Source organism: Agelaius tricolor, unplaced genomic scaffold, assembly GCF_023055355.1.
Source record: "Agelaius tricolor isolate 1412-34295 unplaced genomic scaffold, bAgeTri1.0.p SCAF_25, whole genome shotgun sequence".
NCBI lineage: Eukaryota > Metazoa > Chordata > Aves > Passeriformes > Icteridae > Agelaius > Agelaius tricolor.
Genome location: NW_027269285.1, coordinates 698,691 through 726,115, shown reverse-complemented (window position 1 = coordinate 726,115; position 27,425 = coordinate 698,691). Strand labels below are relative to the sequence as shown.

At 48.9% G+C, this 27,425-nt stretch overlaps 1 protein-coding gene across 1 annotated transcript in view; it reads left to right on the top strand.

Moving 5' to 3' along the window:
• The first annotated feature begins 466 nt into the window (after positions 1 to 466).
• Positions 467 to 27,425, top strand: part of KSR1 (kinase suppressor of ras 1) — a 46,964-nt gene continuing 20,005 nt past the window's right edge. Inside the window, exons 1-2 of the mRNA XM_071447501.1 lie at positions 467 to 826; positions 26,395 to 26,535. Coding sequence (XP_071303602.1) covers positions 602 to 826; positions 26,395 to 26,535 — 366 coding nt within the window. The 5' untranslated portion in view covers positions 467 to 601. The remainder of the gene's footprint in view (positions 827 to 26,394; positions 26,536 to 27,425) is intronic.

The window sequence follows — 27,425 nt, the reverse complement described above, 5'->3', positions numbered from 1 at the left end:
GACAGCGAAGCGGGAACTGAGGGGCGAGGCGAGAAATGAGGGCTGAGGGACGCGCTGAGGGGTGAGGCGGGAAATGAGGGCTGAGGGATATGCTGAGGGGTGAGGCGGGAAATGAGGGCTGAGGAACACGGCGGGCACTGAGGGCTGAGGGACGTGCTGAGGGGTCGGGGACGCGCTGATGGCTGAGGCGGGAAATGAGGGCTGAGGGATGCGCTGAGGGGTGAGGCGGGAAATGAGGGCTGAGGGACGCGCTGAGGGGTGAGGCGGGCACTGAGGGGTGAGGCGGGAAATGAGGGCTGAGGGATACGCTGAGGGCTGAGGGATACGCTGAGGGCTGAGGGACGCGCTGTAGGGTGACGGACGCGCTGAGGAGAGCGCCGCGGGGCGGCGGCGGGCTCTGAGGGCGGTGGCAGGGGCGGAGCGGGCGCGCTTGCGGAGCCCGGCGGCCGCGCATGTACCGCGCGGTGATTGCCCGGAGAGCGCAGCGGGGCGGGCCGAGCCGGGCCGGGCCGCCTCCCGTCCGCCTCCCTCCCTCCTTTCCTCCCTCCCTCCGCCGCTCCCCCGCCGCCGCCTCGCCTCCCGGCCTCCCTGATGCCGAGGGATGGATAGAGCGGCTGCCCTGCGAGCCGCCGGCATGCTGGAGAGGAAGGAGCGGAGCGGCGGCGAGGCGGCGGGGCCGCGGGGCTTGCCGGCCGTGAGGACCACGCTGCAGCAGTGCGGGCTGCTGCAGGACCTCATCGACATCTCGCTCTCCAACCTGCGCGGGCTCCGCACCAAGTGTGCCGCGTCCAACGACCTCACGCAGCAGGAGATCCGCACGCTGGAGGTACGGCGCGGGCTGGCAGCCGTGGGCGCCGCAGCGGGGCCGCGCTGCCGCCTCTGCCCCGCATGGCCGGGCTGCGGCCGGGGCCTGCCGCTGCCCGCCGCCCTGTCCCCTCGGCACCGGGGCCGCGCCGCGCCCGCTCCTTCTCCCGCGGGCCGAGCGCTGTTGGCGGGGACAGCGGCGCCCCGGCCCCGCCGCGGAGCTGTCAGCGGGCTCGGCGCTCCCGGCGCGGGGCCCCCCGCCCGGGGAAGCCGCGGAGCGGAGCGCGGTGCCGGCGGAGCGCGGACAGGTGCGGGGCAGCCCCTCGGGTGCCCCGGGCTGTCGGGCGGGTGCCGGCAGCTCCGTGAGGCAGCGTGCGGCCGCCCTGCCGCGCCCCGGGGCCTGGGCCGGGCTCCCGTGTCCCTGTGGAGCGGGATGCGATGTGAGGCGCGGAGCAAAGGTGACTCCGGGCTCGCTGAGAGGAGGTGTGTCCCCACACCGCTGGCCTGGCGTGTTGGGAAAACTCCCCTTTGCCTCAGGTCCTTGGTATTTGCTGCTGATGCTTCCTGCCCTCTGCTCCAGGCCTGTCTCTCTATCCCTGGCTCAGTTTCACTGATCTAATCTGATCCTCCTTTTCCCTCTGTTGCTGTGGCTCAAACAGCATCATGGACCGGGCTGGAGAGACGTTCCGCTGTGTAGAAAGATTATATGAAATTCTTCAAACACAAAACATGCGCTGCTGTGGTGCTCTCAAAGAAGAGCTGGATCTGTATAAAAGTCTGTATAAGTACGTAGGATGTATTTTTCCTTAGTTAATTTGACCTTTAGAAACTTAAATAACATTTCCTTTTACCTTCTTGGCAGGTAGTTTTGCTTTAAGGAATCAATCCCCTCCTGTTCCCTTCTTTGATTTAAGTTTGATGTAAATGCTAATGCTCCTCTTCTCTACCTGCTACTGGAGACAGTGGAGCTAAATAGAGCGTTAGGCTTTTTAGGAAGAAAGGATCATCATAACACTGTAACTGTAATAAATCTACATGCAGAAAAATCCATCACATGAGAAATGAAGGTTGGGAAGAAAACCATGAAACAATAGGTGGTAGGTAGCTTTTGGCACAGTCTCCTGGAAATCTATCATTCTTCCTTTATTTTTTGTCTGACTTTTTTTGTGATTTTGGTTGGTTGGTTGGTTTGTTTTGTGGGGTGTTTTGTTTTGGTTAGTTCTTTTTCCCCAAAAATTTATAGTGTTGTTCTTCCTCCTGTCACCTCCAAATAGCATCCCAAAGGCTATTCTCCGTGAAACAATACTGGTATAGCCTTTTGGCAGCCCTGCTGGAGGGTCTTTTTGATGCCCAAACAATGTCAATCCCATCATTTTGGGAAATGATCATCACTATTTTGCTTGTGGACCTGTCTAAAAGAAAACCTTATTCACAAGGTATAAAGGCCTTTTATGATCTTGAGGCTCTTCTTAAAGCAATGAAAGCTGTTTCTAGTGATAGTTGTTGAGTGTGTGCACACAATCCTCTTCAGCGTTTATCTGTTTAAACAAATGTGTGCCACATTCACCAATGAGCATAGAATTTATGTTCAGAAGAAAATCTCTTCGATGTACAGTCCAGTATGTGATTTCTCTGGGAGTCCAACCAAATGCTGGATCTCTGCCCACACATGGAGCTGTGGGCATGGGTACAGACTCCGTGTTCTTTGCACTGTTGGGTTGCCTGTACCAAAATACATGTCAGGCATAGCCTGAGTCTTGTGCTTGACTGTGCCAGGCTGCAGTCACAGAGCCAGACTGCAGGAGCTCAGGGGCTGTGTTTGCTCCCCCAGGCTGTCATTGCTTGTGGTGCCCCCGAGGGAGGTGGGCCCAGAGCTGTCTCAGGTACCAGTGGAGTTCCTGATTGCTGTGCAGCAGTGCCACTGAGGCAGTGTGCCTGTGCCTGTGGGGTCGTGCCAGCACAGACATGAGCTCTGCTCCTGCAGGGAGCTCCTGGAGAGTCCAGAGTGCAGCTGGGAGCTCGGAGTTCTCCAGGGCCTGCTGTGCTTCCCTGGTGGCCTCCACAAGTCACCAAATGGCTCTGCAGGTCATGATTAGTGTCTGCTGGTGGTGCAGTGCTGTGAGCCACATCTGTACTGTACATCCACATCTGTACTATACATATTACTAGTCCTGAACTGAGAGCTTGTCTAGGCTGGGGCTGAACTCTCACAGGGCTTTCCTTCTGCAAAGACTTCAGAGGAAAAAGAATTGTGAAAACTTAGTTCCATTAATATAACTGATAAACTGTGTAGTGACGTGTAGTTGCCAGGTAAAGAACACCAACCTCACCGAGAGCACTCGGGCTCAAGCTTAGTTCCCTCCCCATTTACTGCAATGTTTTAGTTCCTTCCTCATTCCTCTTGCTTGTAAGGTGCTCTCAAAATAAAACACGGTAGATAAGGATTTCAAACTGGACCTTGGCAGGTACAGTTAAGCACTCACGGTGGCTCAGAAGAGTTCAGGGAAAACTGAGATACAGGAAGGAGAGGAAAGAAAGGGCTGTGGGAATTGCTTGCAAAGGATGTGTTGAGTGTAATATGTTGTATGAGCTGACCCTGTTTCAGGGTAGGAAGGCCATTTCTTAGAAGGGCAGGGAGTTTCCCTGTAGTGGAAAGTAGGTTCTGTTAGTTTGGTTATTAGCAGACTGGGTTCTTTGATGCCACAAGCTCTGGGTTTTTTTAAGCTTTATATCTTCTGCCCAATAAGTGCTTGAGTGTTTTTCTTTTTACCCAGTGCTGGCCTGTGCTTTCAGTTCTGTCCTAGCGTGTTTACTCACTTCTCAAGTTGACTACAAAACTGAAATGGAAAATAATGGTAATTTTAACCCATATGTAAAAGCAAAAAGTGTTGCCATGTAGTGAGCATCCAGTGTGCTTCCAAGCATCCTTGGAAAGAAATAGCTCTGTCAGTCTTTACCTCTGTCCTTACACTAATCCCTTGTATGACTTAAATTGGTTTTGCAAAGTTAGAAGCATATTATTTTTAGCTGTATTTCTTTATGAAGGCAGCATCTTTCTGGATTCATTTCCCTGGCTGGGAAACTGCTGGTGGGACTAGACATCTGTGGTGAAGCACATCCAACTTCCAACTGCAGCTCAAGGCAGTGTGCTGGAGGTGAGCAGGAGAACAGTCACAGGTGCTGGCAGCAGGAAAGGTTCCTGTGGTTTCTCAGCTGGAAACAGCTGCTTTGGTGAGCTGTGGGAGTCCCAGACCAAGGGGGACACCTTCCCCCAGCATCCCCCAGTTTTGACTGCAGCGAAGATGAGGGAGGAAGGCTGCACAGCGAGACCTGGAGTGGATTTAGACTGCAGATGGATTTTCTTTCTAGCTGGGCTCTTGCCTCACAAGAGCTGACTGCAGTGGCTCTGGCGTGGCAGCTGCCTCCAGACTGGTTATGGTGGGAGTGTCGGGGTGAGGCAGTGCACACATTCTGAGGTCTGCCTGCTCTTTGGGAAAATGCCCTGGCTCTCTGGCCAGACTAGATCTGTGATAGAGACACTCCTGGGCCTGTGTGCAAAGATCAGTTTGGCCTCTTCCTCGGGGATGTCTTCTGTTTGACACCTTCAGCAAACCAAGCACCAGGTCAGAAAGCCTGACTCCAGCTGGGCTGTCTCACAAATAACTCGGTCTAGTCTCCACAAATCACTAGTTCAGTGGCTGAATGGTACCTGTGCAGTAAATCTGTTTGAACTTGCTTTGGCATTATCTCAATTCATTTGGCAATTTGTCTAGAAAAGGCTTATCTTACCAAGCAATCTCTGAACAGAAGCAAACTATTTGAAAATGGGGGGAGGCATGAGAGAAGAGGAAGAAGGATTGTAATAGTCCACACTTGCAAATTGGAAGTTGGGCATGCATAAGGGAAGGACAACTGAGTTTGTAAATTGGAAGCAGTGGGAGTAGTGAATTTTTCAGGCCAAACTGCAACCTGTAGCCACATGTTTATGAGCTTTGTTCAGCTGAAAAGACTTCCTTTCCCAGCAGGTCTTATGTAAGAGAAGAAGAAAGTCTCTTACTTCATCTTACTTTTTGCATATATGCAACACATTTGTTTTTCTTAAAGTGTCTTTTGTTTTTTTAGGACTCTTTCTCCTTTCTAAAATTTGTGCACTTACTGTACAAGATAGTCTTCAACAGAGATTCTATTTGAGTTGGAAGAAGGGAAGACCATATATTATTATGTAGTCTGCAGACATCATCTTTCCTTTGTGACAGTTATGATCAGAATTTCCATATCATAATGGAATTTAGCACACCTCTTACCACTGATTTTATGTAAATGTTGACACACAAACTCGGCAGCAGTGTTTTCACCTACCTGGAGTTACCAGGACAAGCTCTGGTGAGCAGGTTGTCATCAGTATGAAGACAGGACAAGAGACTCTTCACTTTTCTGTCAGGCTCTGTGTACTCCTTGCCTTGTGTTGGGTTCCATGGTGCACTGACTGGGAAACAAGGAAGGAAGTGTCAGAGTAAGGCTCTGTGCTGCCTTTGCCTTTCTAGGGCTGCCTGTGTGGTCACTGGTAACACAGCATTATTCCTGCTCACCCTCCTGCAGCCCTGCAGCTGCGGGGCAGGAGCCCAGCAGAGCCTGGCTGGGAGCTCTGCCTGTCTGTCTGTCTGTGCCTGCACACAGCCACAGAACCCACAGCCTGTGGTGCCACACTGGCCTCGCTCTCTGCATACAACCTCTGACACAAAACTGATCTAATCAGGGACAAAGCCAAGCTGGGCCCCAGCTGTGTCCAGCTGAACTCCTGGCTGTGACCAAGCTTGCCCAGATCCCACCTGCACAGGCCTTGGGCTGCTACCCCGTTTCCAATGCTGTGAACTGCATTTCACCCAAGGAAAGCCCCAAACAGTGTTCCAGCTGCATGCTAGAGACAGATGTGCAGCAATGAGTCAGCACTGGGTACACAAATTTATCACCTGCTTTGGTCATAAATAGGAACACTTAACAAAGAAGTCAGGTGACATACCAAATTATTTAAGGAATAGTGTCTGTTACAATATTTCCAACTAAGTGTGTAATCTATCAGATGCTTGAGGGATAAACCCTCACCTTTCTTTTAAGATTAATATTTCTTACCCTCATTTTCAGCTTAGAGGGATTACTTTTTTTTTTTTTTTCTCCTTAGTAAAAGGAAAGTGGTGCTGAAAGCAAGCCTGGCTATCTCCACTGTTAGGGGGTTGGAGAAGGTATTGGCTGGATTACTGCTGTGGTGAAAGGCACAGAGTGATGTATGGGTGATCCTGACTCAGCCAGCTCTCAGACTCCCCTCCCTGCTCATTTCTCACTCCTGTGGAGCAATCCCACACAGTTGACACTAGCAGCAGCACAGAGTTGCCACAGCAGGCAAATATAGGGAACAGCAGCTCTCTGAATCTGGAAACACACCTGCTCCAAAAGAAACGAGGTGTTCTTCCAGCACATGACTTGAGAGCAGTTGTGCATGGAAGTGTCGTGGGCATTCCTGTTTCTTGGTGGGAATCTGCACCTAGTCAGACTAGCACATTATTAGGAAACAGTTTGGCATTCTGGCTTAGCACCAGTCCTCATTGGCATAGCCCCTGGAATCTAGGACAGGATCAGTCCCCAGCTGAACCAGATAAACTCTGCCTTGCTTGTGGGAGCACAGTTGGGAAGCACCAGAGTTTACAGGCGGTCAGAGAGGCCTTTTGCCTTAAGCTAGAGCTGCACAGAGCTCCTGTGGCACCCACAGATCCCAGAGGCGTGTCCCAGCCAGTCCTGCTCTCTGCACACCTCCAAGGACATGAGGTAATCACTGCTGCAGCTGTGGTGTTCACTTGCACCTGTGCTAGGTGACAGTCACCTGTTCTGTGCTCGGCTTCCTGGCCTCCTTGGAAACCTGCTTTCTGCATGACCTGTTTAAAATGAACCCTGGAGCATTCCTGAGGTGCAATCTCAAGCCTTTCTTAGGCCCTGCTCTTGGGGTTTGAGGGAATCACAGCCCAGGCTGATCATGGCTGTCTGGTGTTTATCCTGCTCTAAGTGCAGCACAGAGGGCTGAAGTCTGAGCTCTTGGGGCTGGAGGCAGAATGAAGATCCAAATCTCATTGGACTTACACACCTGAGCTCAAGATGTTCAAAATCTGTCTTTAAAGGTAAAATACAGTTGTCATTTGTGTATATGTTCTAAAGTGAGCAGAGGCCAGCTCTCTCGTTCCTCTTATGCCCAGTGAGAACATCCAGCTGGTTCTGTGTGCATCTTGGGGAAGCAGGGAAGGGTCACAGGACACTTCAGCAGCAGAGTCAGGAATCACACTTTGGTTGGGGTATGGAGTGCCCCTGATAGGATGATTAGTAGTTACCCCTCATGAAGAGCTCTAATAGCAGAGCCTGTGAGCTCTCTTTAGAGCAGTAATTAACGTGGCACTGAGGAATGCTGCTGGGATGCAGCAGATCCAGGCTCTGATCTGGTCTGATCTGATGCTGCCAGAACAGGTCATTGACCCCAGTGTTCAGCATGCAGCCAGGAGCCTCAGGGTTGAGGCCTTGGAAATCTTCAGAAGCTTTTTGCAATGAGTTTAGTACCTTCCTGTCCAGTTCTGCTCCCCTTACGTGCTTCTAAAACGTGGGTTTGTTGATTTATCAAAGAACTTTCACTTCTGTTTGAAGCAACCTAAATTTGGAAAGGGAAGTCTTGAGCTCCTCGTTGTTGTGTATGGGTTATTGTTGAGGCCTGTAGGTTCCAGTGTGAGGTTTTAGTTATAAACTGAAGAGAAGAAATAATTAGTAGGTTTTACAGATTGAGAACTGCTCATTGATTTTTGGCCATCAGCAGTAAATGACACTGCTGGAGGAGGTGGTGGGTTTGTCAGTAGGTGCAGTCATGGGGAGATGTGTGTCCATGCCCCTTATGCTGCCTACAGTGCTCTTAGAGAACCTCTCCATACCTGGCTCCTACCAATTTTCTAGCAATATTTTTCTTCTTCCAGAGCAGTTTTTCCCTTTTATTTCTAGAGTAAGCTAGAGGATTACATACTGCTTTGAAATACAGTTACATAGCTCCTCTGAAATAAGCTGAAGTAGGGAGATTCTGTTTTTTAAAGCTTCTGGACTTTTTTAGATGTCTCCTTAAAAACTGTTCTTAGTCTGCCAAGCAAAAGACTTCAGGCTTTTTGTCTTTATGAGCAAAACTGAAACTTTCCACAGTTCTCTTAATGCAAAATGCTTCTGGTTCTTCATCTTTCCTAGGCAGGGCTCTGTGTCCTGCTGCCAGTGCCTCCTGCCTGTGCCTGCAGTGGCCGTGTCCTGCCTGTCCCCACCCTGCAGTGTCTGCTCAGCTCTGCCTCAGCACAAGGTTTTGTCCTCTGGCCCTGGTGCTGTGACAGCCTCTCTGAGGCCCCCCAGACATGGCCTGACTCAGCAATTTTCACACCTCTGCCTTGATCTTTCCTGCAGCTGTAAAACCAAGGTGCAGAGGGGAAGGGGAAACACGTGAGGAAATGCATGGTGTGATCCCTGCCTCTCCCTTTCACTCCTCGTGGATCCTCCACATGAATAGGCTGGCTCAGCCCTTTCAGTCTTCCTGTGTTCCTGACACGAGGAGCCTGGAGTGAGCTCGCTGCCACTGCAGGCATGGCCCCTTTATACTGCAAAGAATAAAGGCTCCACATTCAGGCTGTATTTTATAGGGCTGGTTAGCAGCACGGTCTGTCAGCTTCCCTCACTGAGCCTCAGTGGTGTGGGAACAGCATCAGTGAGCTCTGCAAGTCCCTGCATTGCTCGAATTCTTTAAGAGTTCTTCTAAGTGCTGAGCCTTCAGCCTCTTCATGCAAGTAGCTGTGCCTCTGAGATTTATCTAACCTCAAACTCTGGGAGAGAGAACAGGGGGGAAGTTGGAGAGCCGCCCTGATGCATGGGGGATTTTGAAATTTATCAGTAAGAAACACTCATTTATTTGGGAAAAAGAATTTGGGGAGCTGTTCCTCCAAGATGACTGACTGCAAACAGCCCGTAGCTGCTGGGAGGTCAGGGTGGCTGCCATGGCACAGCTTTGCTTTGATCTCAGGTAGCTGCACCAGGATCACATTTAATTACTTGGAAAGCCTGTCTCTGAGCAGTAGATTCTCTTCCCCCAACTGGGATGGACTTCATTATACAGAGGACAAAACTCTGTGTTTTCTTCAGTAAATTCTTATTTTCATGCAAAACTTGAACTGGGTGATAGCACATTTGAACTTTGGGGTACATCAGATTTATACTTGACTCTCTGATGTGAGTTTTATGTTCATATTTCTTCTTGGATTTGAGGTATGAAATAAAGCTCTTTTATTCCTCAGAAGGTGAAAGACATGGAAAAGCCTCTGTGAGCTGTAGTGCTTTATCTCAAAGCACATATCATTTCCAGCAAGGTAGCTGTTACATTCCTATAACGTATTGTCCAGCTATTATTTAATCAATAAGACACATATTTCACAGCACAGCAGATACACAGCTCTACAGCCAACAGCCTTGCAAAGCTTACAGTATTGCCTACCAAGTACTGTCCTCCAAATGATTTTCTCATGTTCCAATGAGCTTCTGCCTGCCATCTGCCCTTCACACAGTCGTCATACCATGTCTGTTCTTTAAAGGACAATTTAATTAGATCTTCTTTCAGTAGGTTTTAATCAAGTGTTATGGGGTTGCTGGTGAATTATTTACAGCCGTATCACTTGATGGAACACTTGGTCTGCTGAAGGTATCATGTAAGTGACATCTGTAGCAAAGAGTAGAGCTGGCTTTGACCAAGAACCCCACTTATGTTCCTTGGGGTTGTCCAGTTGACATCAGATGAATGTCAGGTTATGTGAGCCCACTTTCCTTTACAGGAGCAGCAATTGAATGTGACTGCACTGAAAACAAAGGAGCTGAAGCAGTTTAAAACTAGGGTAAGAGCTGAATTTAGCTCTAGTCTCTGCTGGCTCAGTTCTTTTGTAAGTGCCTTTCAAGGCTGCATACCTTAAACAGCATGGCCTTGACCCCACTTGAAGCTCCAGCTATTTAAACATAAAGTACTGTTGCACTGTCTTCAGAATTGGTCTCTAAAGTGCGTTTTGAATGAGCAAGGGACTAAAAAACAACACTCTCATAGCAAAGGATAACCAACTGAGAAAGGGGGTATTTTTAGAACACAGAAGGATTCTTTCTGTGCCTTCTTTCACCTGACTCTTGGTAGAAATTCTACAGTTACAAGATAACCTTTCAATTTTCATCTTGTTGAATGCATGTTTCAGCAACATTGCTCTTTTGCCAGTTCAGCTCCCATTATTCTGCATGAGACAGCCCTAGCATGAGGCTGCCATCCATACAAGTACACCTGGAAATTTACAGCAATAACTGTTCAGCTCTCTCTTGGCATCCAGAACCCACACTTAATTGTTCTTCTCCCTTTTGAGCCATGTATGTGGCAAGAAATTATTATATGATGGTCTCATCCTTAACATGCAAGTGCTGCTACCCACGGCCTAAATAATATTCAGTGTTTGTATGAAGATTTAATTTGCTCACATCTATCTCTGAAATCTCTGCCACTGAAATGATTACAGGAATGCCTTAAAGTCCCATTACTCTTAAGCTCCTTCTCTGAATTTTTAAGTGTTTGGACCTTTTCCTGGGGCTGATAGTGAACTAGTACAGCTGGCAATCAAGAACTGTATGTAGGAAAGCGACCCCTACCATTGTCCAATCCAGGCGTTCTTTCAGTGGGTCAGTGCAGCTGTTTGGCTTTAGGGAATGATGTACAGGGAGGTCCTGGAAACCCCCAAGAGACCAATAGAGAATTTAGCAGGTCATCGTAGCTCGTTGGAGATCATTGTGTGTCATGAGCCTTTTGTGAAGGACAAGACTAATTTACAATTTAATAGTGTTGAAATCCTGGATGTGTCAGCATGCTTCACAGGCTCCTCAGAAGGACAATAGGGTGAGAAGTTGTGTACTCTGCAGTTCCCTCTGCAATAAGAGAGACGCTGCCTACACTCAACCCATGCTTTGATCCTTCCTCATTCGCTAGAATGACCAGAGACGAGGAGGGAGTTTTTAATGTTGGCAAGTGAAAGCTGAGCAGTTACAGTCTCGCTGAGAGGAACTGAAAGCAGTCGGCCTATTCATGAGAGGCTTTTCTAACTTCTCTTGGCAAGTAGCAAGGGCAGACGCATTTCAGAGAAAGTGCTTCTAGTCCTGATTTTATTCAGTGTTTGTGCCAGGACATTGTGGAAGTTGGGATAAGAAGGGAATCAACTGCACCTTTATTGCCCTGTAATTCTCCCATTGCTGCTGCAGATGGCCTGGCTGGGAGACAAAGGGAGCCTTAGCATTGCTTATCTGGGTTGGATATCTGGAGCACACACCTGACAGGTTACCGTCGAGTCTCAAGGTTCACGTTCAGGTGACACTGTACAGTAGTTGGCTTTATAGTGGTTCCTCTCCTTTCAGCTGTGTGGAACCCACAGGTGTTTTCCTCTCTGTGTCTGCCGTTGCTGTTTGTTGGTTCCATTTGGACCATCCCTGGTCCCAAGCCTTGTGCAGCTGCTGGGAGAGCCTTTGTAGCCGAAGGTGCTGCTCCGTGTCACTGAGAGCCTTCCCCTCCCCCAGGCTGGGATATTCCTTGTGCAACGTGATCTAACCCAGAGTGGTTGGGAACTGATAGTCCAGAGTTCATTTCCAGTTATTATTGTAGTAGGGAGTCAGGCTGGATCGAGGTACTCATTTCCAGCACAGACCATATACCCTTTGAAAACATAAACAACCTCTAGGTCAGTTTTACTTAGCTTCATACACAAGGCTTTCAGCTAAACAGGAAGAGCAAGCAGGAGCTGAGGCACTGTAAGAAGCTGGTTCAGCACTCATCTATACTGGACTAAGTAGGGTCCCTTTTTGAAGTAGAAAAAGATATACATGGAGGACTAAGCTCTAAAGCAGCAGTGGGAGCTCCCTGTTTTTGTCTTTTGAGCTGGTCATCTTAACTGCAATGCCTTTTTCCTCATTATCCAGGATCCTACAGAAGCCCTTCCTAGACAGGATCTAGGATAGCTTTGAAGGCAGTTCAGAAGTTACTGCCACGGTCTCTTAGAGAGACTGGAGATTAAAGGTACTAGGTGAATCATTACCCTCAGAGTATGAGATTGTAGTATTGGGGATCCATGCCTGGTGTTTGTGCACACCCAGCAGCAGCAATCCGTGTGCAACTACAGCCAGGATGGGAGCACCAAGTTAGTAGCAGTAAAGCCTCCCTCAACTGTCCTTTGCTGCACGCTAATACAGCAGCCTTCTGTTAAGATTTGAGGCTGGAAGGACTCTTTGCACAGCTCAGTATCTGTATGTGCAGCTGAGACTAACTTGTGGTGGCTGGCTGTCATTGCCTGTTCAGCTGAGTTTGTGCTGCCCTGGCTCAGGCGGCTCATGGAGCCAGCTGGGGTCAGAGGCTGTTCAATTCACAGTGCACTAGGGCTGCACAGCCGGTGGGGAAGGGGAGCCTCTGGGCTGGACAAACAGGTCACGCAGGTTTCCAGAGCTCTGTCCTCCTGAGCAGAGCTCCAAGGCTGCAGGAGCTGGATGCTTTCATGTAGGAGCAGCACCAGCACTTTGTGAGATAAAAGTTTGTGAGAATTGAAGTTCCATCAAGTACTAGAGTGTTTAAGCTTAGTTTAGCAAGCATCCATCCGAATAGTCAATAATTTGACTTCTTTGCAGTTAATAATTAAGTTCCTCCTACAAAGCACCTATGATACAATTACATTTAATTTCTGACTCAAGATTAACAGCTTCACTTGGTCCTTGCTATAGGCTTTCCTTTAGAGAGAGACCAGCTTGGATATGAGGATTTGTGCCCTCTTTAGGGAGCAGAGGTCACATCCTGCTCTGTCTCTGTAGAGGTGACTCCTACACTCCTGCTCTTCCTGTTGCCTCGCTCGCTCTGCCCGTGGCCCTGCAGAGTAGCAGAGGAGTAGGAAGGAAGAACTAGTCCAGTACAAAACCTCACTGAACAGTCAAAGACACCCAACAACTGACCAGCAACTTTGAGCAGAGTAGAACACACAGCTCATCCCAGTAACTTCAAAACAAAACCGGGGAAAGGGCCATAAATAAAACCTCTCTGCAACAGCATCTTCTGTCTCACAGCCTTTCCCCACAGCCCACATTTAACCCAAACTTCTTTAAGTAACCCTTCATTCTCACTGCAATTGTACTGCCTCCATCAGTGGGGTGGTCCTGGGCTTTCAGAAAGGATCTGCGCAGAGGTTTGTCTGGGACTGTGATGCTCCTGTTCCACAGAGAGCAGGAGGGCTAACCGAGGATGTGGAACTGCAGGGAGAGGGGCCTTTGGACAGGTGCTGGTGAGAACGTTGGTTTGCTGAGAAGGAAGGAGAGCTGGCCCCAGACTCACTGGCAAATGGCATCACCAGTCCTGGAGGGAAGATAAAGCTCAGACAGCCCACTGACACCATTGCACTTTTGAACTGTTTTAGGAGTTTAGCTCTCCTAGAGCTGAGCTGTGGGGGACCCGGTTAACCTGGCAGCTGAATCTCAGTTACACTCACAGCTTTTCCAGTCCTGTATTTTGTGTCTCAGTGCCTGTACACAGCACTCTGGGAGCATTCTTGATAATTGGTGAGCAAACTGAAAATCTCCGAGCCCACTGCATGGCAGAACATAGCAAAGCTTTTCTTTTTCCCTCTTAAAATCTTGGGTTATAGGTTCAAAGCATTTTGAACAGAGTGGAGTTTAGTGTATTTTGTTCTTCCTCACAATCCCAAAGTACAATCTCATAGCAGCTTGTTAAAATAAAGCTGTTTTGCAGTTTTAAAAGAGAGAATGTGGCAAGTTGCCACATTCCAGTTAAGCAATTTCCTATAGTTGAGTTTTTTTTTAAATGCACATTTTTTTCAGCCGTGTCCCTACTCTGTTTTCTCTGCAAGAAGACAAAATACCCCAGACAAGACAGAAGCCCCCAACTCTGCATTAATACTTGAAGCAAACTCCCCTTCCTGAGTCTCATCATGAGAACAGAACACGGAGCCTTGGCACGGGGAACTGTAGTGTATGTGGCAAACTGGAATTTTTAAGAACCGTGGCTTTTTTTGGAAGCAGCATTTTCCTTCATGGGGGTAGATTTGCCCTTTTGTATCGCAGCAGCCCCGAGGAGCAGCTCGGTGGCTGGGAACCCCCGTGGCCGCGCGGGGAGCTCGGGACGGGAGCTCGGGACAGGAGCTCGGGACGGGAGCTCGGGACGGGAGCAGGACGTGCCTGGCTGAGCTCAGTGGGTGCCTGCGTGTCCTGCGAAACTGGGCCTTGGCAGGTGCACGCAGAAACCCAGTCACTGATTTAAGAACATCTGCTGAGTAATTGAAAAGGAAGAGCAGGCAAGTCCTCCAGGTAGTGAGTAATGCTACAGCTTCCTATTTCTGGGTTACTGTGCTCAGTCCTCTCCCTTTCTCTTTGCAGCTGAAGGAAATGATTGGCAGTGGCTGTGCTGAAGAGGCAAGACTGGACATGCAGGGGCTTTGCAGGCAGGCCATGGAAATGGGCTCCAGGGCCTGGGCAGCCAGACTGCTTCTGTTGAGCTCCCCAATGCCTGTGTCTGTAACCTAACCCAGCACTAGGCTCAGCTGCACTGCTGGGGTAACAGGCAGCACGGGCAGGACCTTGTCCAGCATTCGGGGAAATCAGGGCATCTGGAAGTTTCAGATAACTTCAGTGTTCTTTGAATGAGATCACAGCTGGAAAGCTAATAATAATGTGCTGCTGATTATTTGCACTTTCAAGATTATACTGTAAACAATCTAGTTGAATTTATAAATCTCCTTTACCAAAACACAAAAGAGAAATAAGACTATCTATGAAGGAAGGATGGAGGTAAAAAGGTTTTTTTTCTTTTTGTTCAAGACATTTTTGGCTTCAGAAGCTGATTCTAAAGCAAGACTGCTGATACTTAGGGAATTCTGCTATTTTGTTTGCTCCTCCTGTGATGGCTGAGCGCTGTAAGTTTTGCATTTGTGGAAATCCTCAGAGCGACTGAGCTGTGGAAGGACAGCTTGTGCTCTGTTTTGGATCAAGCCAAGTATTAGGAAAGCTGAGTGTGGGCATTGACTTTGTGCCTGTGAGACAGGTAAGAAGCTGTCTGCAGATCTGCTGGATGCCTTAGCCATTTGTAGGCCTTCACTGGTATTCTGGAGGAGTGCTAGAAAGTTACTCCCAGTAGGGTTTTACAGCACACCTGGCAGGAGGTGTAGCAGAGTAGCAGTGGCATTTAGAGTCTGCCACTGTATAGGTGTGGCATTGCAGCTTTCTACAGCATCCTCAGGATCCAGGATTTTCAGTAATGCCTAACTTATCCATGTTCCTGTTGGAGAGATCAAGGTGAAATACTGGAAATGGAGTCGGACAAACCATGAGTGATCTCTGTATAATGATGCAGAGCTGCTTGGCTGCAGTGAAAAATCTCAACTCCTGTGGCATGAATTTGCATCCAGCACTCAGAGCTGTCTGCTGGCAGGCAGAGAAATACAACACAAAATCCCTTTGTGTTTCCCCTGCTCCTTGGGAGGAGAGTATTTCCATGACAGACTAGCACACAGGCTGTACAATGGCTTTTTCTTTTCTCCTCAGCAGTCTGGGGTTTCTGGTCGATGTGGCTCAGCACAGTGAGTCCCTCCTCTGGGCTGAGCAGGGGCAGTGGAAACCCTGAACCCAGAGCCTGCTCAGCTTCTCCTCAGCACATAATCCAAGGACATACTTTAGGACAAAGGAGATGTAACTCAGCACAAGGAATGCAAAGGGGTGATGAAGAAGTTTTCTGAAGGGTATTTCCTAAAGAGCCTGTAGAGTGTGAAAAGAGAAATGGAATGAAAGTATACGAGTGTATAAGTACTGTTTTCGAATGTTTCTTACAGGCTGATGCTCTGGATTTTTTTCTGAATTGTGGAAGTGATGGCAAGTGTGAGAACTTTGCTCTGCTCTAAAGGCCTTTTTCCAACCCCCAACTGGAGCAAAAATGTCAGGCTCAGATTTTTCACAAATTCTGCATAGAATAATTTTTGGACACACAAGCAAAATGCTTAAACTCTGATTCTGAACTGGCACGTTTTCTTCCATTGTACATTTAATGCCGATTTTTATTAGAAGAATATGTTTTGAGAACTTTAATTTGCTTCCATAGAATGCTTTGAAAATGAGAAACTTGGTTTTAGCCAACTGTCACAATACCTTTCTCTTAAATGAACAAAACCAAAGGAAAAGCAGCCCCAACCCCAACCTCCTGTTCTGCTTAGGTGCGGAGACAAATGTGGTGTGTGAAGTTTCTGTGGAAATTCACAAAAGCAATGGATATTGTACCTGCCTGAAAGATGGTGAGCTTGGAGCTTGTTATCTTTGTATCTGTGATCTTTTTTCAAGTGTTGATTAAAATCTTTCCAGGCTGCTGTATGATGCCAGGTAGCTGTTGCAGAACTGTCTGGTGTATGGCCAATTGCTGCTGATCAATCCCCTTTGTGTTTTTCCTCATACAACTATTACTGGGTCATCACCTGTATTTTGCTCTACTTTTTAAGTGGGCACAACATGGTTTGGGTGAAAGTCTCGGGGTCATAAGAAAAAAATGTTCTTTTCGGGGTTGGCAATCTGGGTTGAGGTGTCTGCACTCTAAATCCTGTATTTATATTTAACTAATGATAGAAACCCCTCATGGTTGCTACGGGCAAATGTGAACCAGTAAGAGAGAGCCCCGAGGCGATTTTTTGAAAAACAAAATGTGAGCAGTGAGCCATGGCAGCTTTCTCACTCACTGTCTGTGAAAAGAGAAATGTGACCCCCAGTCCTTGCCAAAATAGCTCAATTCTTTCTAGCAGAAACCCAATAATTGGGAGCATTTCAGAGAATACAGTTTCTTAGCCGAGATTTCCCAGGGTGCAGAGACAGAACGTCTTCAGCTCCAAGACCTGCAGCCTGCTCCTGCAGAGATTTAACACTTCTCTGTGTAAGCCTCTTCCCCAGAGCCCAGCCCGGCAGCAGTCTGGGGAATAATTGAGTCAAACAAGCAGAGGATTTGATTTTGTTGTGTTTTTGTTTCCTTCCCTTGGTGTGCTAATAAGCCTGAGAACAAACTGCTAATCTCATTCCCCAGCCAGGTGAGGGAATGGTAGAGACTGGAGGTTTGTGCTTGTATTTTATTGAGGCTACAGAAAAAGAAATGTGTAAGACAAAAGGAAGATCGCTGTGAAGGCAGGGGAAGAAAAATGGGAAAAACCCTTTGGGATTAGGGACACCTAAATGCTCCATTGAAGGAGCTTGATTCCTTCCAAGCCCTCTCAGTTCTGTCCTGGGGAGTGTTCAGACCTCATCCAAGTGTTTGCCTTGGAGCTCACTGTCTGTGCCAGCTCGGGGTGCTCAGGACCTGCAGAATGAGGCTTGCAGTGAGGAAAGGGAAGTGCAGGAATATGACGGGGATCCACAATTAGTCATTCTCTTCCTGACCTTGCTGAAGGAAATGTCTGGCTTCATATTGTCTGCTGTAAACTCGCCTTTATTTAGGCTCTAAGTTTACACATGCACAGCTTGTTGGTGTCTTTATTTCTACTTCCTGAACCATCAGCCAAATAAATATACCTGAGAGTTCTTTCAGAGATGTGTGAGAATGATTAGTGCCATCATAAAAACTATGGAGGATATTCTCTTTACAGGCACTTCTAAGTTTTGAATTTTACAGAGAGATCCGAGGGCTGTAACACAGCTATCCCCAGAGCATGGCCTGGTGCTTCCTTTTCAGATTCTGAGCCTTCCATAGTTTTTCTCCCTGTCACTTGCTGCCTTCTGCTGCAGTCGTTGGAAAGCCCACAGGGGTGGGGGGTAATTGTTTTCTTAATGGGAGGAGAGATCCAGTGGGTTTGCCAAGATACTGAAAAATTATAGAGAGAGGCAGAGTATTAATGTTATGTTTGGTCTGCATTTGCCTCTGTAGGACTCCACAGGGTTGGACAGGTACTTGTTTACCTGCACTACCTGGAGAAGCCTGTGTGGTGTTCCTCCCAGCAGGGTAGATCCACTGGCCTGCTCAATGGCCCTGCACCGGCTCCGTGAGGGATGGGATGCCTGCACAGTCTGCGGGCAGTGTGAAATAACAATGGCCTGCAGGAGAGGCGGGCAGCAGGAGGTTGCTGTGCTCCCTATGGAGGCACAGCTAAGCCAGATGAAGCGTGGCTGAGGGGAAGGAGCCGCTGGGTGCAGGGAGCTGTGAGCTGAGAGGAGCAGAGCTGCAGATCTGATGTGGCAGCAGCAGGGCTGTGCTCAGCAAATGGCAAGTACAGTTCTTAGTCTTGCAGAACGCTCTCAGTCATTCTGTTACACTTGTGTGTCCTCGGGTTGCAAAGGAAGGGGGAGGGCTTTCATTTTTAGTGTTCAGTGGGTGTGAAATCTCTGATCTTTAAGCAGAGCACTGTTCCTGTAGCTGCATTAGGCTCGGATGCCTCGCTGGGACGAAATCTTTGAAGAGAATTATGTTATGAGGCTCAGGGAACTACTTGATTGTGCAGTTTCATCCTCCCACTCTTAGCTGGGAAGGCCTCAACTGAATGTTTACAGCCTCACTTGCTGGGATTGTGAAAAAGAGAAGAGTGGAGAAGAAAAGGAGTGGTATGTGGCCTCCAAGTGACCCAGAAATGATGCTGTCTGCATCATTTGACAAAGCAGAAATAACATACTGTAGTGTTTGGGCAGTGGCTATTGTGTCAGCCTCAGGCATGACTGAGGGTTCAAAGGAAAATCCATCCATCTGGTGTTCCATCTCCCCCTACCCCTCTACCTCTCTGTGCTTGTATTTACCAGTTTCTCCTAAGGCTTCTCCCCACACCTTGCCTGCACATTTTCCTGCTGCCTTGTGCTGGGTCCTGTTTTGCAGGGTTTGTTTAGCAATGCATTGAGAAACTATTTCCTTTTCTTTTACAAATGAGCCCAAAGTCCCTGAGCAGCACAGCTGGGTCCTGCAGGAGCAGCAGGGCTGGCACCAGTGCTCCGTGGTGGGGTTGCTCCCTGGGGGCTTGTTCCATCCCTGGCATCCTTCTGGCACCTTCTGCTTTTCAGAGTCCCTGCTGCTGGGAGCCACTGGTTAGAGCAGAGCCCTGAGAGAGCTTTCATGGCCCCTTTTCAGAGCTGCTCCTTCACTTTGTGCAAATTATTTTAATCCTTCTTCCTCTTTCTTGTTTTTAACAAGGTGCTACTGCATGGGGTCCTTTGAGTGCATTGATGTTCCCGAGGTGTTTGTGGCATTCAAAGCAGTGTCACCGTTGTGCAGCCACTCTTTTTCAAGGGCATTGTGCCCGTGGCCCAGCACAGTGGTCACCCCCAGACCTGGAGCCTGTGACTGCACCTGTGTGACCAGGGCAGGGGGGATAGCAAATGCACCCAAGAGAGCAAGAGCTCTGCTACCGTTTCAGCACAGCTAAAGCTACAGAAACCAGGCCTCCCATTCTGGACAGGTGTCGTGCTCACTGCCAGGCTTCTTGCTGAATGAGTCAGCTGGGTTCAAGTACAGAATGAATTCCACAGGCTGCAGGTCAGAGGCTGACGTGTAAGTAAGTGAGCCCTTTCATTTCTCAGATGGCACCTCAAATAAAGCAAATGACTTTGCTGCCAGTTATTCCTCTGTAATATTTTCTCTGATACCTATTTTACCATGCGTGGCTGGTGAAAATACAGGTCACAATATTATCCTTTAGTAGCTTCAGTTCTATTGGTTTTGAGGGCAAAGCCATGTGGGTGACAAATGGAGTGACCTAATTTTTTAGGATACAAATCATTCCTTGAAATGAAGTGTTTTGCTTCTCGTCCTTGTACTTTGGGTCCTGTGCAGATCCTCTGCTTGCCTTGGAAAGAGCTTCTCGAATTTCATGCTGATCTCAAGGTAGTTTGGAAATTTGTGAGATTGTGGGACTCTCCAGCTGAATCCTGCATTATGTGACTGCTCCTAATGGAAGCACAGATGGGAAGGATGGTTTTCTCTGTGGCTGAACGAAGTGTTCTATGAACAGGTTTGGATCAGATTTCACTGCAAATTGAGCATATGTCATGTGAAAAGGGTACAGACCCACTCTCTCAGTTTAAGCAAGCAGATTTGGTTCTAAACCAGTCAAAACCAGGCAGTGGTTCAATTCTCCCTGTACTAGAAAGGGAACACTTCACACTGCCATCAGGTATCTTTATACCTACAGGCACAAGGAGGAGTTCTCTGAACAGAGGGGGAAATGAGAATTTCTGAGGCTGCAGTTGGTGCTGGTGATGCTGTGATCAGATGCTGATAACCATCAGATAGCTGGGGGCACTCAGATGAGTCAGCTGCTGAGAGCCTGAGCTCACAAAGGAGCAGCTCAGCGCTCTGTGGGCAGAGCTGCGGGCACAGCTGGGTTGTTGGGAGAAGCCTGTCCTGTGCCTGCAGACCCCGGCAGAGCTGAGCCTTTGTGGGCACCTGCACAGGGGCTTTCTGAGCTCCACAGAGCCCAGGCTCTGCCCCACATCTGTGCTGTATAACAGTGACATCCTAGCTCTTTCCCTTGCATGGATCAACCCCGCTGTACCCTTTTTTCACTTTAAACTGGATAACTTTGAGGAAGTGCCCTGAAGCATCCTCACATGCTGCTGCTCTCCCATAGCTGGTGAGATCTTTATCAGTTTCTCACATGGTTGCCAAGCATGACTTCAGAGACAAATTTGGTAAGTCCAATTCTGACCTTTTTATGTTCTCTTCAGTGCTCAGGTGGCCTAGAAGGTTTTTTTGGTCTGACATAGCGTTTGTGTATATAATGGCACTGGGGAGAATAGATAAGAGTCAGCAAAAGGTGTGAAGGGAATCCACTTTCACTGGATGCCTTCAGATGACTCATCTGACCTTCCCCAGGGCCCCGTGCAGATAAACTCCAGCTCAGAAGTTTTGTCTTTGTTTGAGGAGGCAGAAATGCAGAGCATCCCTCACGCTGTGCTCCTGGTCTGGCCAGTGCAGTGTCCTGCTGCACCAGGAGCTGCTGGGTGCTTCAGGGAGTGCTCCCTGCCCTCTGGGCTGGCTCTTGGCAGGAGGTTAATAGAGCAGTTCCTTCCTGATTAATTCCTGTCTGAGGCAAGATAGATGATTTGCATTTCTCTTAACCACATGCAAGAGCTGGGCCATACATCGATCTGATCCCTTTAAAGCCTCAGCCATCAGCTGGGTAAATTGCAGGGCAGGACTTGGTTGCAGCCTTGGAAGTTTCCGTGTGAGCTCATGTTTATTGTCTCCTCCAGTGCTGCCAGGCTCCCTGAGATTTCATCTCCGGGCACAGGAGCAATAGGATCTGCTTTTGACCATGTGCTTGATTTGTTGATTAAATCATGACAGTTGTTTGTTTTGGGTATTGCAAAACTCCTCTTCTAAACATTGCGTATGTTTCAAGTCAACAAGAAAAGTTGCAGGCTTCACTGAGCAGATTATAAGTTTTGTGGAAGTGTGAAAACATGGCATTTGGTTGTGAAACGTATGATTGAATCAAACTTGGTCTCCAACTGTTGATATTCTGAAGAAATCTTGGCTGGCACCTTGGTATAGCAGAGTCCTCCCTCTGCCTGTCCCCAAGTTGTTTCATTTATAATTTCCATTCTCTGCCATGGTTTCCCTTTTTTTTTGTGAGTTGAAAATTACTATTTTTGCTGCATTTATAGGGTATTTCAAGATAAGCAGATTAAAAGCATGAAACTAAGCCACAGAAGGCTTCAGAAAAATGGGGAGTCTTCTAGCCTATGCTCCTTTTTCCATGTTTATTTGGATCAAGTGCATTGGATTCAGACTGGGTTTTGACCAAGTGCAGAAGCTGCAATAGGTCTAAGTTTATTGCCTTTTAGTGACTCTGGAACAAGATGCCATTTTTCTAAACACAAATAAAACATAATCAACAAGAAGCTTGGGGAGAGTTGATGCCCAAATGCATGAAACTTGATTTATCTGGTTAGTATCTCCTGAATTCTCCACCCCAGTGTCTGTGATCTGGTTTTTCAGATGCCTTTCTGTGCCATGTCTGCAGAAGTGCAGCTGAAAAACTTGTGGGCATTTGCTTTTTGTTTATCGTCCTCTAAAGTCCCAGCTGTTGGCTGGAGGTCATGGATATGGGCAGACTTGCATCTCAAGAGATCTGCTGTTTATTTTGCAGAAATAAATAAAAAAGTACAAGCTTGACAGTTTTCTCCTAAACTTCTTGGACCTGCTTCTCATCTGTGCTGTAAAGGGATCTTTTAAAGGCCCTGTAAGGAGATGAAGATGCATCCAGGAGCACCTGGCAGCACGGGCCCTTCTCAGAGCAGTGAGGACTGGTGTCCTGGCCATCAGCTGCACCAGGCAGAGCAGCAGGGCTCTGCCCTGGAGGCAGTGATGTGCTCCAGCTGCTCTGGATCCTGTCTCTGTTCTTGCCCTTTCCCATCTCTGTGGGATCAAGGCAGTTGGAATATTGCTGCTTCTGGTGTGGGGCTTTGTGATCATCATTTGTGATGAGTAGGACGTGCCATTTAGCAAGCAGGCAGTGAGTAGCTACTATTGGCTTTATCTCTCAGTCTAGTTTGTGGTTGGAGACCTGTGTGCTGGTTGTGGGTTTTTATGTGCGTCACTGAACCCAGAAATTTTATTATATTCTCAGAAAAGGGTTTTGCAACAGCTCAGCTATTAAAGCCAAACCATGTAGTTTAGTAAAAAGTCTGGGCAGGAAACAACAAAATGAAATTCATCCTAGGGGAGAAGCGTGGTGTATGTAGGCTGGGACAAGAATGCAAATACACTATTTATAGGACTAGGGGAAAACAAATTTGGACTTGAGGAGTAAAAGCGAAAGAGTTATCCGGGAAAAACCAGCTTTGGCCCTCTGAGACACTCAGACCTGTGCTTATCCATTTTGGAGAATTCGTTCCATTCCAGCAAAGGAGTTTGTGCTATGGATGACACCTGGGCAGGGGAAATTCTCAAACCAGTATTTTTTTAAGCAGTACCAAACCAGCTGAGTCCAGTGCCTGCTCCAGGGAGTTCCTGCAGGATGAGCAGGCAGAGCTGTGTGCAGGGAGAAGGGGAGGGATGAGTGCATTTGCTCCTGGTCAGACAGATCAGTCAGTGGCAGAGCCAGGAGTGCAGCCCAGCTCTGTTCTCTTCCTCATGTGATGCTTCTGGAGTTACTCTGAGGCTGGCCAGGAGAACTTCTGTGAGGAGTGCAGAAGCAGTGGCTGTGCCTCAGCCATATCCTGCCTCGAGCAGCGTGCTGTCCTCGTGACACTGCACGCTGGAAGGGGATAACGTGGGGCACACACTTTCTGTATCGTTTCTTTTACATAATTTGTGATTTTCATTTATAAATAGATGCTAAGCCCTCCTTTCCTTCCACTGTGGTTTTTAGAACAGATTCTGACACCTCCAATGCCTGCAGTTCCCTGCTTTATTCTGGATCGTGTGCTACTTTTAGGCCATTTGCCTGTAATTAGTGTTCCATATAATGAAGCGTGGAGCTCTGGTTTACAGAGTATGCTGATAGCTCATCCTTCTTCCAGGAAAAATAAATCTTGCCTGATGGGAGATCCTACACTAAAATAACAGATTACAGTCAGACTGCAGAGCCAAGCTGCTGCTTTAGACACAGGCCCATCAGGGCTGGCTGTACCAGTTCCAAAATCACTGTGCAATCTTGCCTCTGTCCCTAGGTGCTCTGCAACCCTGAGGCGTTCCCAGCAATGGGGAAGGGTGAGGTGAGCCAGGGGCAGCAGCAGCTACATCCTGCAGTGCCCTGGGAATTCCATGGACAGGCTCACAAACTCGCTGAGCTGTTTGCCTGGGGCTGGATGTTGTGGCTGCAGTTTGTATATCAGAACACAAATCGTCATTGGCCCTTCCCTCCAGTGGCCTCTGCAAAGAGACAAGGCTTGGGTGATTTCTGTCTTCCTTCTCTTTTCCATGACATAGCTGTTGCACAGTTGGGAAGCTGTTTCTCATTTGTGTAAGCTGATTTTTGGCATACCAGGGGCTGTTGAGTCTACAAACTTCCTGCATCCTCTTCTTTCTGCCTGTCCTGAGGGGCCCTTGCCCATCTACTCATCCCAGTGTCAGTGTCCATAGAGGGGAAAAGGACACTGAGAAGAAAGAAAATTTAAACCAAGCTCCGAGCAGGAAAATCCTTGGGACAGCACCTGCAAGCTCCTTTCTGACATGGCAGTGAACAGGAGAGCCCTGTGGACAGGCTGCTGTGGGAAAGGACGTGTGGCAGTAAGGAAGCAGAAGGTCAGCACTGAGGCAGCCCGTGACACGTGTTTGCCCCAGAGTGCACAGGGCTGCCTGCAGGATCCCAGCTGCCTGGAGGATCCCAGCTCCTGCAGGATCCCAGCTCCTGGAGGATCCCAGCTCCTGCAGGATCCCAGCTCCTGGAGGATCCCAGCTCCTGGAGGATCCCGGCTCCTGGAGGATCCCGGCTCCTGGAGGATTCCAGCTCCTGCAGGATCCCAGCTGCCTGCAGGATCCCAGCTGCCTGCAGGATCCCATGTCCTGGAGGATCCCAGCTCCTGGAGGATCCCGGCTCCTGGAGGATCCCAGCTCCTGGAGGATCCCGGCTCCTGGAGGATCCCAGCTCCTGGAGGATCCCAGCTCCTGGAGGATCCCGGCTCCTGGAGGATCCCAGCTCCTGGAGGATACCAGCTCCTGGAGGATCCCGGCTCCTGGAGGATCCCGGCTCCTGGAGGATCCCGACTCCTGGAGGATCCCAGCTCCTGCAGGATCCCAGCTCCTGGAGGATCCCGGCTCCTGGAGGATCCCAGCTCCTGCAGGATCCCAGCTCCTGGAGGATCCCAGCTCCTGGAGGATCCCAGCTCCTGGAGGATCCCGGCTCCTGGAGGATCCCGGCTCCTGGAGGATCCCGTGTCCTGGAGGATCCCAGCTGCCTGGAGGATCCCAGCTCCTGGAGGATCCCAGCTCCTGGAGGATCCCAGCTCCTGCAGGATCCCAGCTGCCTGGAGGATCCCAGCTCCTGGAGGATCCCGGCTCCTGGAGTATCCCAGCTCCTGGAGGATCCCGGCTCCTGGAGTATCCCAGCTCCTGGAGGATCCCAGCTCCTGGAGGATCCCAGCTCCCCTGCTCCAGAATCAGGGGAGCTCAGGGCAGGGCAGGGCTGAGGGGCTGGTGCAGAGAGGGCAGCCAGAGCACAGCAGCAGCAGCCCTGGGTCACACAGGGCCCAGCACATGGCACACAGGGCGGGCACAGAGCCCCTGGGCTTTGCCTGGCACACAGCAGCAGCGTGGCAGCCACTGGGGCCCAGGCACTGCTGAGCCCACAGCCCAGTCTCTCCCAAGGCTGGCCCTGCCCTGCCCTGCTCTGGCCAGAGGAAGCTGAGCAGGGGTGGAAAAAAGGAAGTGCTGTCAGCCCCTTTATATAAAAAGAGGTACTGAGAACGAGTGGTTGGGATTTCCAGTTCATTGTAGGGCTGGTGCTCCAAAGCCCTGCTGGGAGGTTGTGGTGAAAAGGCTCCTCTGGTTTCAGCAGGGGTGGTCAAGGTGAGAATGCAAAGGGTAGCTGAGTTTCTAGGACATGGCAGTCCTGGATTGCCTCTCCTTGGAATGGCAGTGCTTTGCATTGCTCTGGGCATTACAGGAATTGGAATCACTTCAGTATTCACACACTTCTTGATAAATCTCAGACTGCATGGCACTGCTGTCAGAATTTGGTGTGTGGGCAGCGACAAACTTGTTATAGCTGATAGTTGTAAGGAATAGATTGCTCATAAAACATGCTCTCAACTAACTTCACAGGAAAACACTTGAACTGTGAGAGGAGACACATGATGGTCAAAGAATCCATGTTTGTTTTTTCCTTTACATTTTCAGTCTGATCATGTCCCAGATGTAAAATTTGTTGACTAAGAACATGTTTTGGTTTATAAATCATGGATCAACTAACTTGCTTTGAGGCATTGTTTTGTTAGGAAGGTTTTGAAGCTTAAGCCTGCCTCATGGGAATGTGTGACACAGTGAGCAATCTTTGGAGAGTATTTTCTTTTTGATAAGCAAACATAAGGCACAAACAATACTCCTTTTTGCTGTTTTATTCTTTTGTGCCTTAAGTGAAGAATTCTGTGTAGTGCATTTGCCATGAGATGGTCAGGAGATAAAAGCTTTGGAATAAAACTTTAGAATAGAAGATGTGCAGAAATCATCTAGTCCAACTGCCTGAATTTTTGTTCTTTTAAGTTAGCTGGTTTTAATGTTGATTTTGTAATAGAAATGCCCATCAGATAACAGGCCTCAGAGTCTTTGGGTACTTTGGCTATTCCTGCCTCAGAACTGCTGTTGATGGGGGTTTAGAGCAGGTCCTGCCTTCTGCTGGAATGCTGAAGAGCAAAGATGCTCAGTGTGAGGGAAATGCACTGCGTGGATTTCCCCAGAGCTCGTGGGAGGATGTCACTCCTGTGTCATGTAAGGGCCCTGCTCCCAAGCCAGCACACCCCGTGTACAAGCACAGCCTGGGAAGGTCAGCCCGTGCCCAGGAAGCTCAGAGTCTGTGTTCTGGTCCCCAGGTGAAGCTGATTGACTACATCCACCGGCAGCGGCAGTGCAAGCTGAGCGTGCCCCTGAGCGACCGCACCGCCGAGCTCAACAGCTACCCCCGCTTCAACGACTGGCTGGACATCGTCAACGTCAGGAAGGAGGTGGTGCAGGTAAGGAGGGGACACAGCCCTCACAGCGCCCTCCTGTCCCTTCAGTGCATTCCCAGCTGCCTGTGGCTCTGAGAGCCACGGCAGGACTTAGTCACTCACTGCCTTTCTGACACTAACAGCACCGTGCTGCACTGTGTTCTGTGTCCAGCATGGGCCAAAACAGGACCAGTGTTACAGTCTCACACACACACACGTAGAGCTCAGTTCACTGACAGTTAAGGCAGAAAAGGCTTTTTCTATTCTTTTTCCCATTTCTGCCTCTGCAGGCCAGGTCACAATGTTCTCATTCCGTTTCCTTTGATCGCTAAACAACCACAATTTTTCTTTGACCTCAGCAGCAATCTGCCTGGGTGAAAAATTCCACAAATTTTCATAGAAGTTATTCCAGCTTGGTTCTGATGTAACTAAGTGGTCTCTTAGTTAAACAGTATGGGTTCAGGACCAAGTTGTTCCTTTTATTTCCTACTGTTCATTTTGAACATGGTGCTGGTGCTGCCTTCCAGCCCAGCGAGGTTTTGGGTGGCACAGCCTAAGGTGCAGCAGTGGCAATGAGAGGACAAAAGCAGCCTGTTGCTGTGGCCAAACTGCCAGGCTCCCAGCTAGTGTTGGTTTCTAAGGTTACTGGAATTGCCTGAGTCTAAAAGAATGTCTTTGTAGCTCTTTTATAAATCCTTTGTGATGCCTACAAAAAGGAGGGGGGTAGAGGTGAAGGAAAGGGAGGAGGGAGGTGGACAGTTCAAATCTGCTACATCCTGCTAATTCAGGAAGGTGAACAAATTCGGGTTTGGTCTAAGGCAGAAAGAATTTCCCAGATCTGTATTATTTTGATTTGTGCTCTCTTGCTGCCCTGTCCCAAGCAGTGTCCAATCGAATGAGCTCTGTTCCTTCTG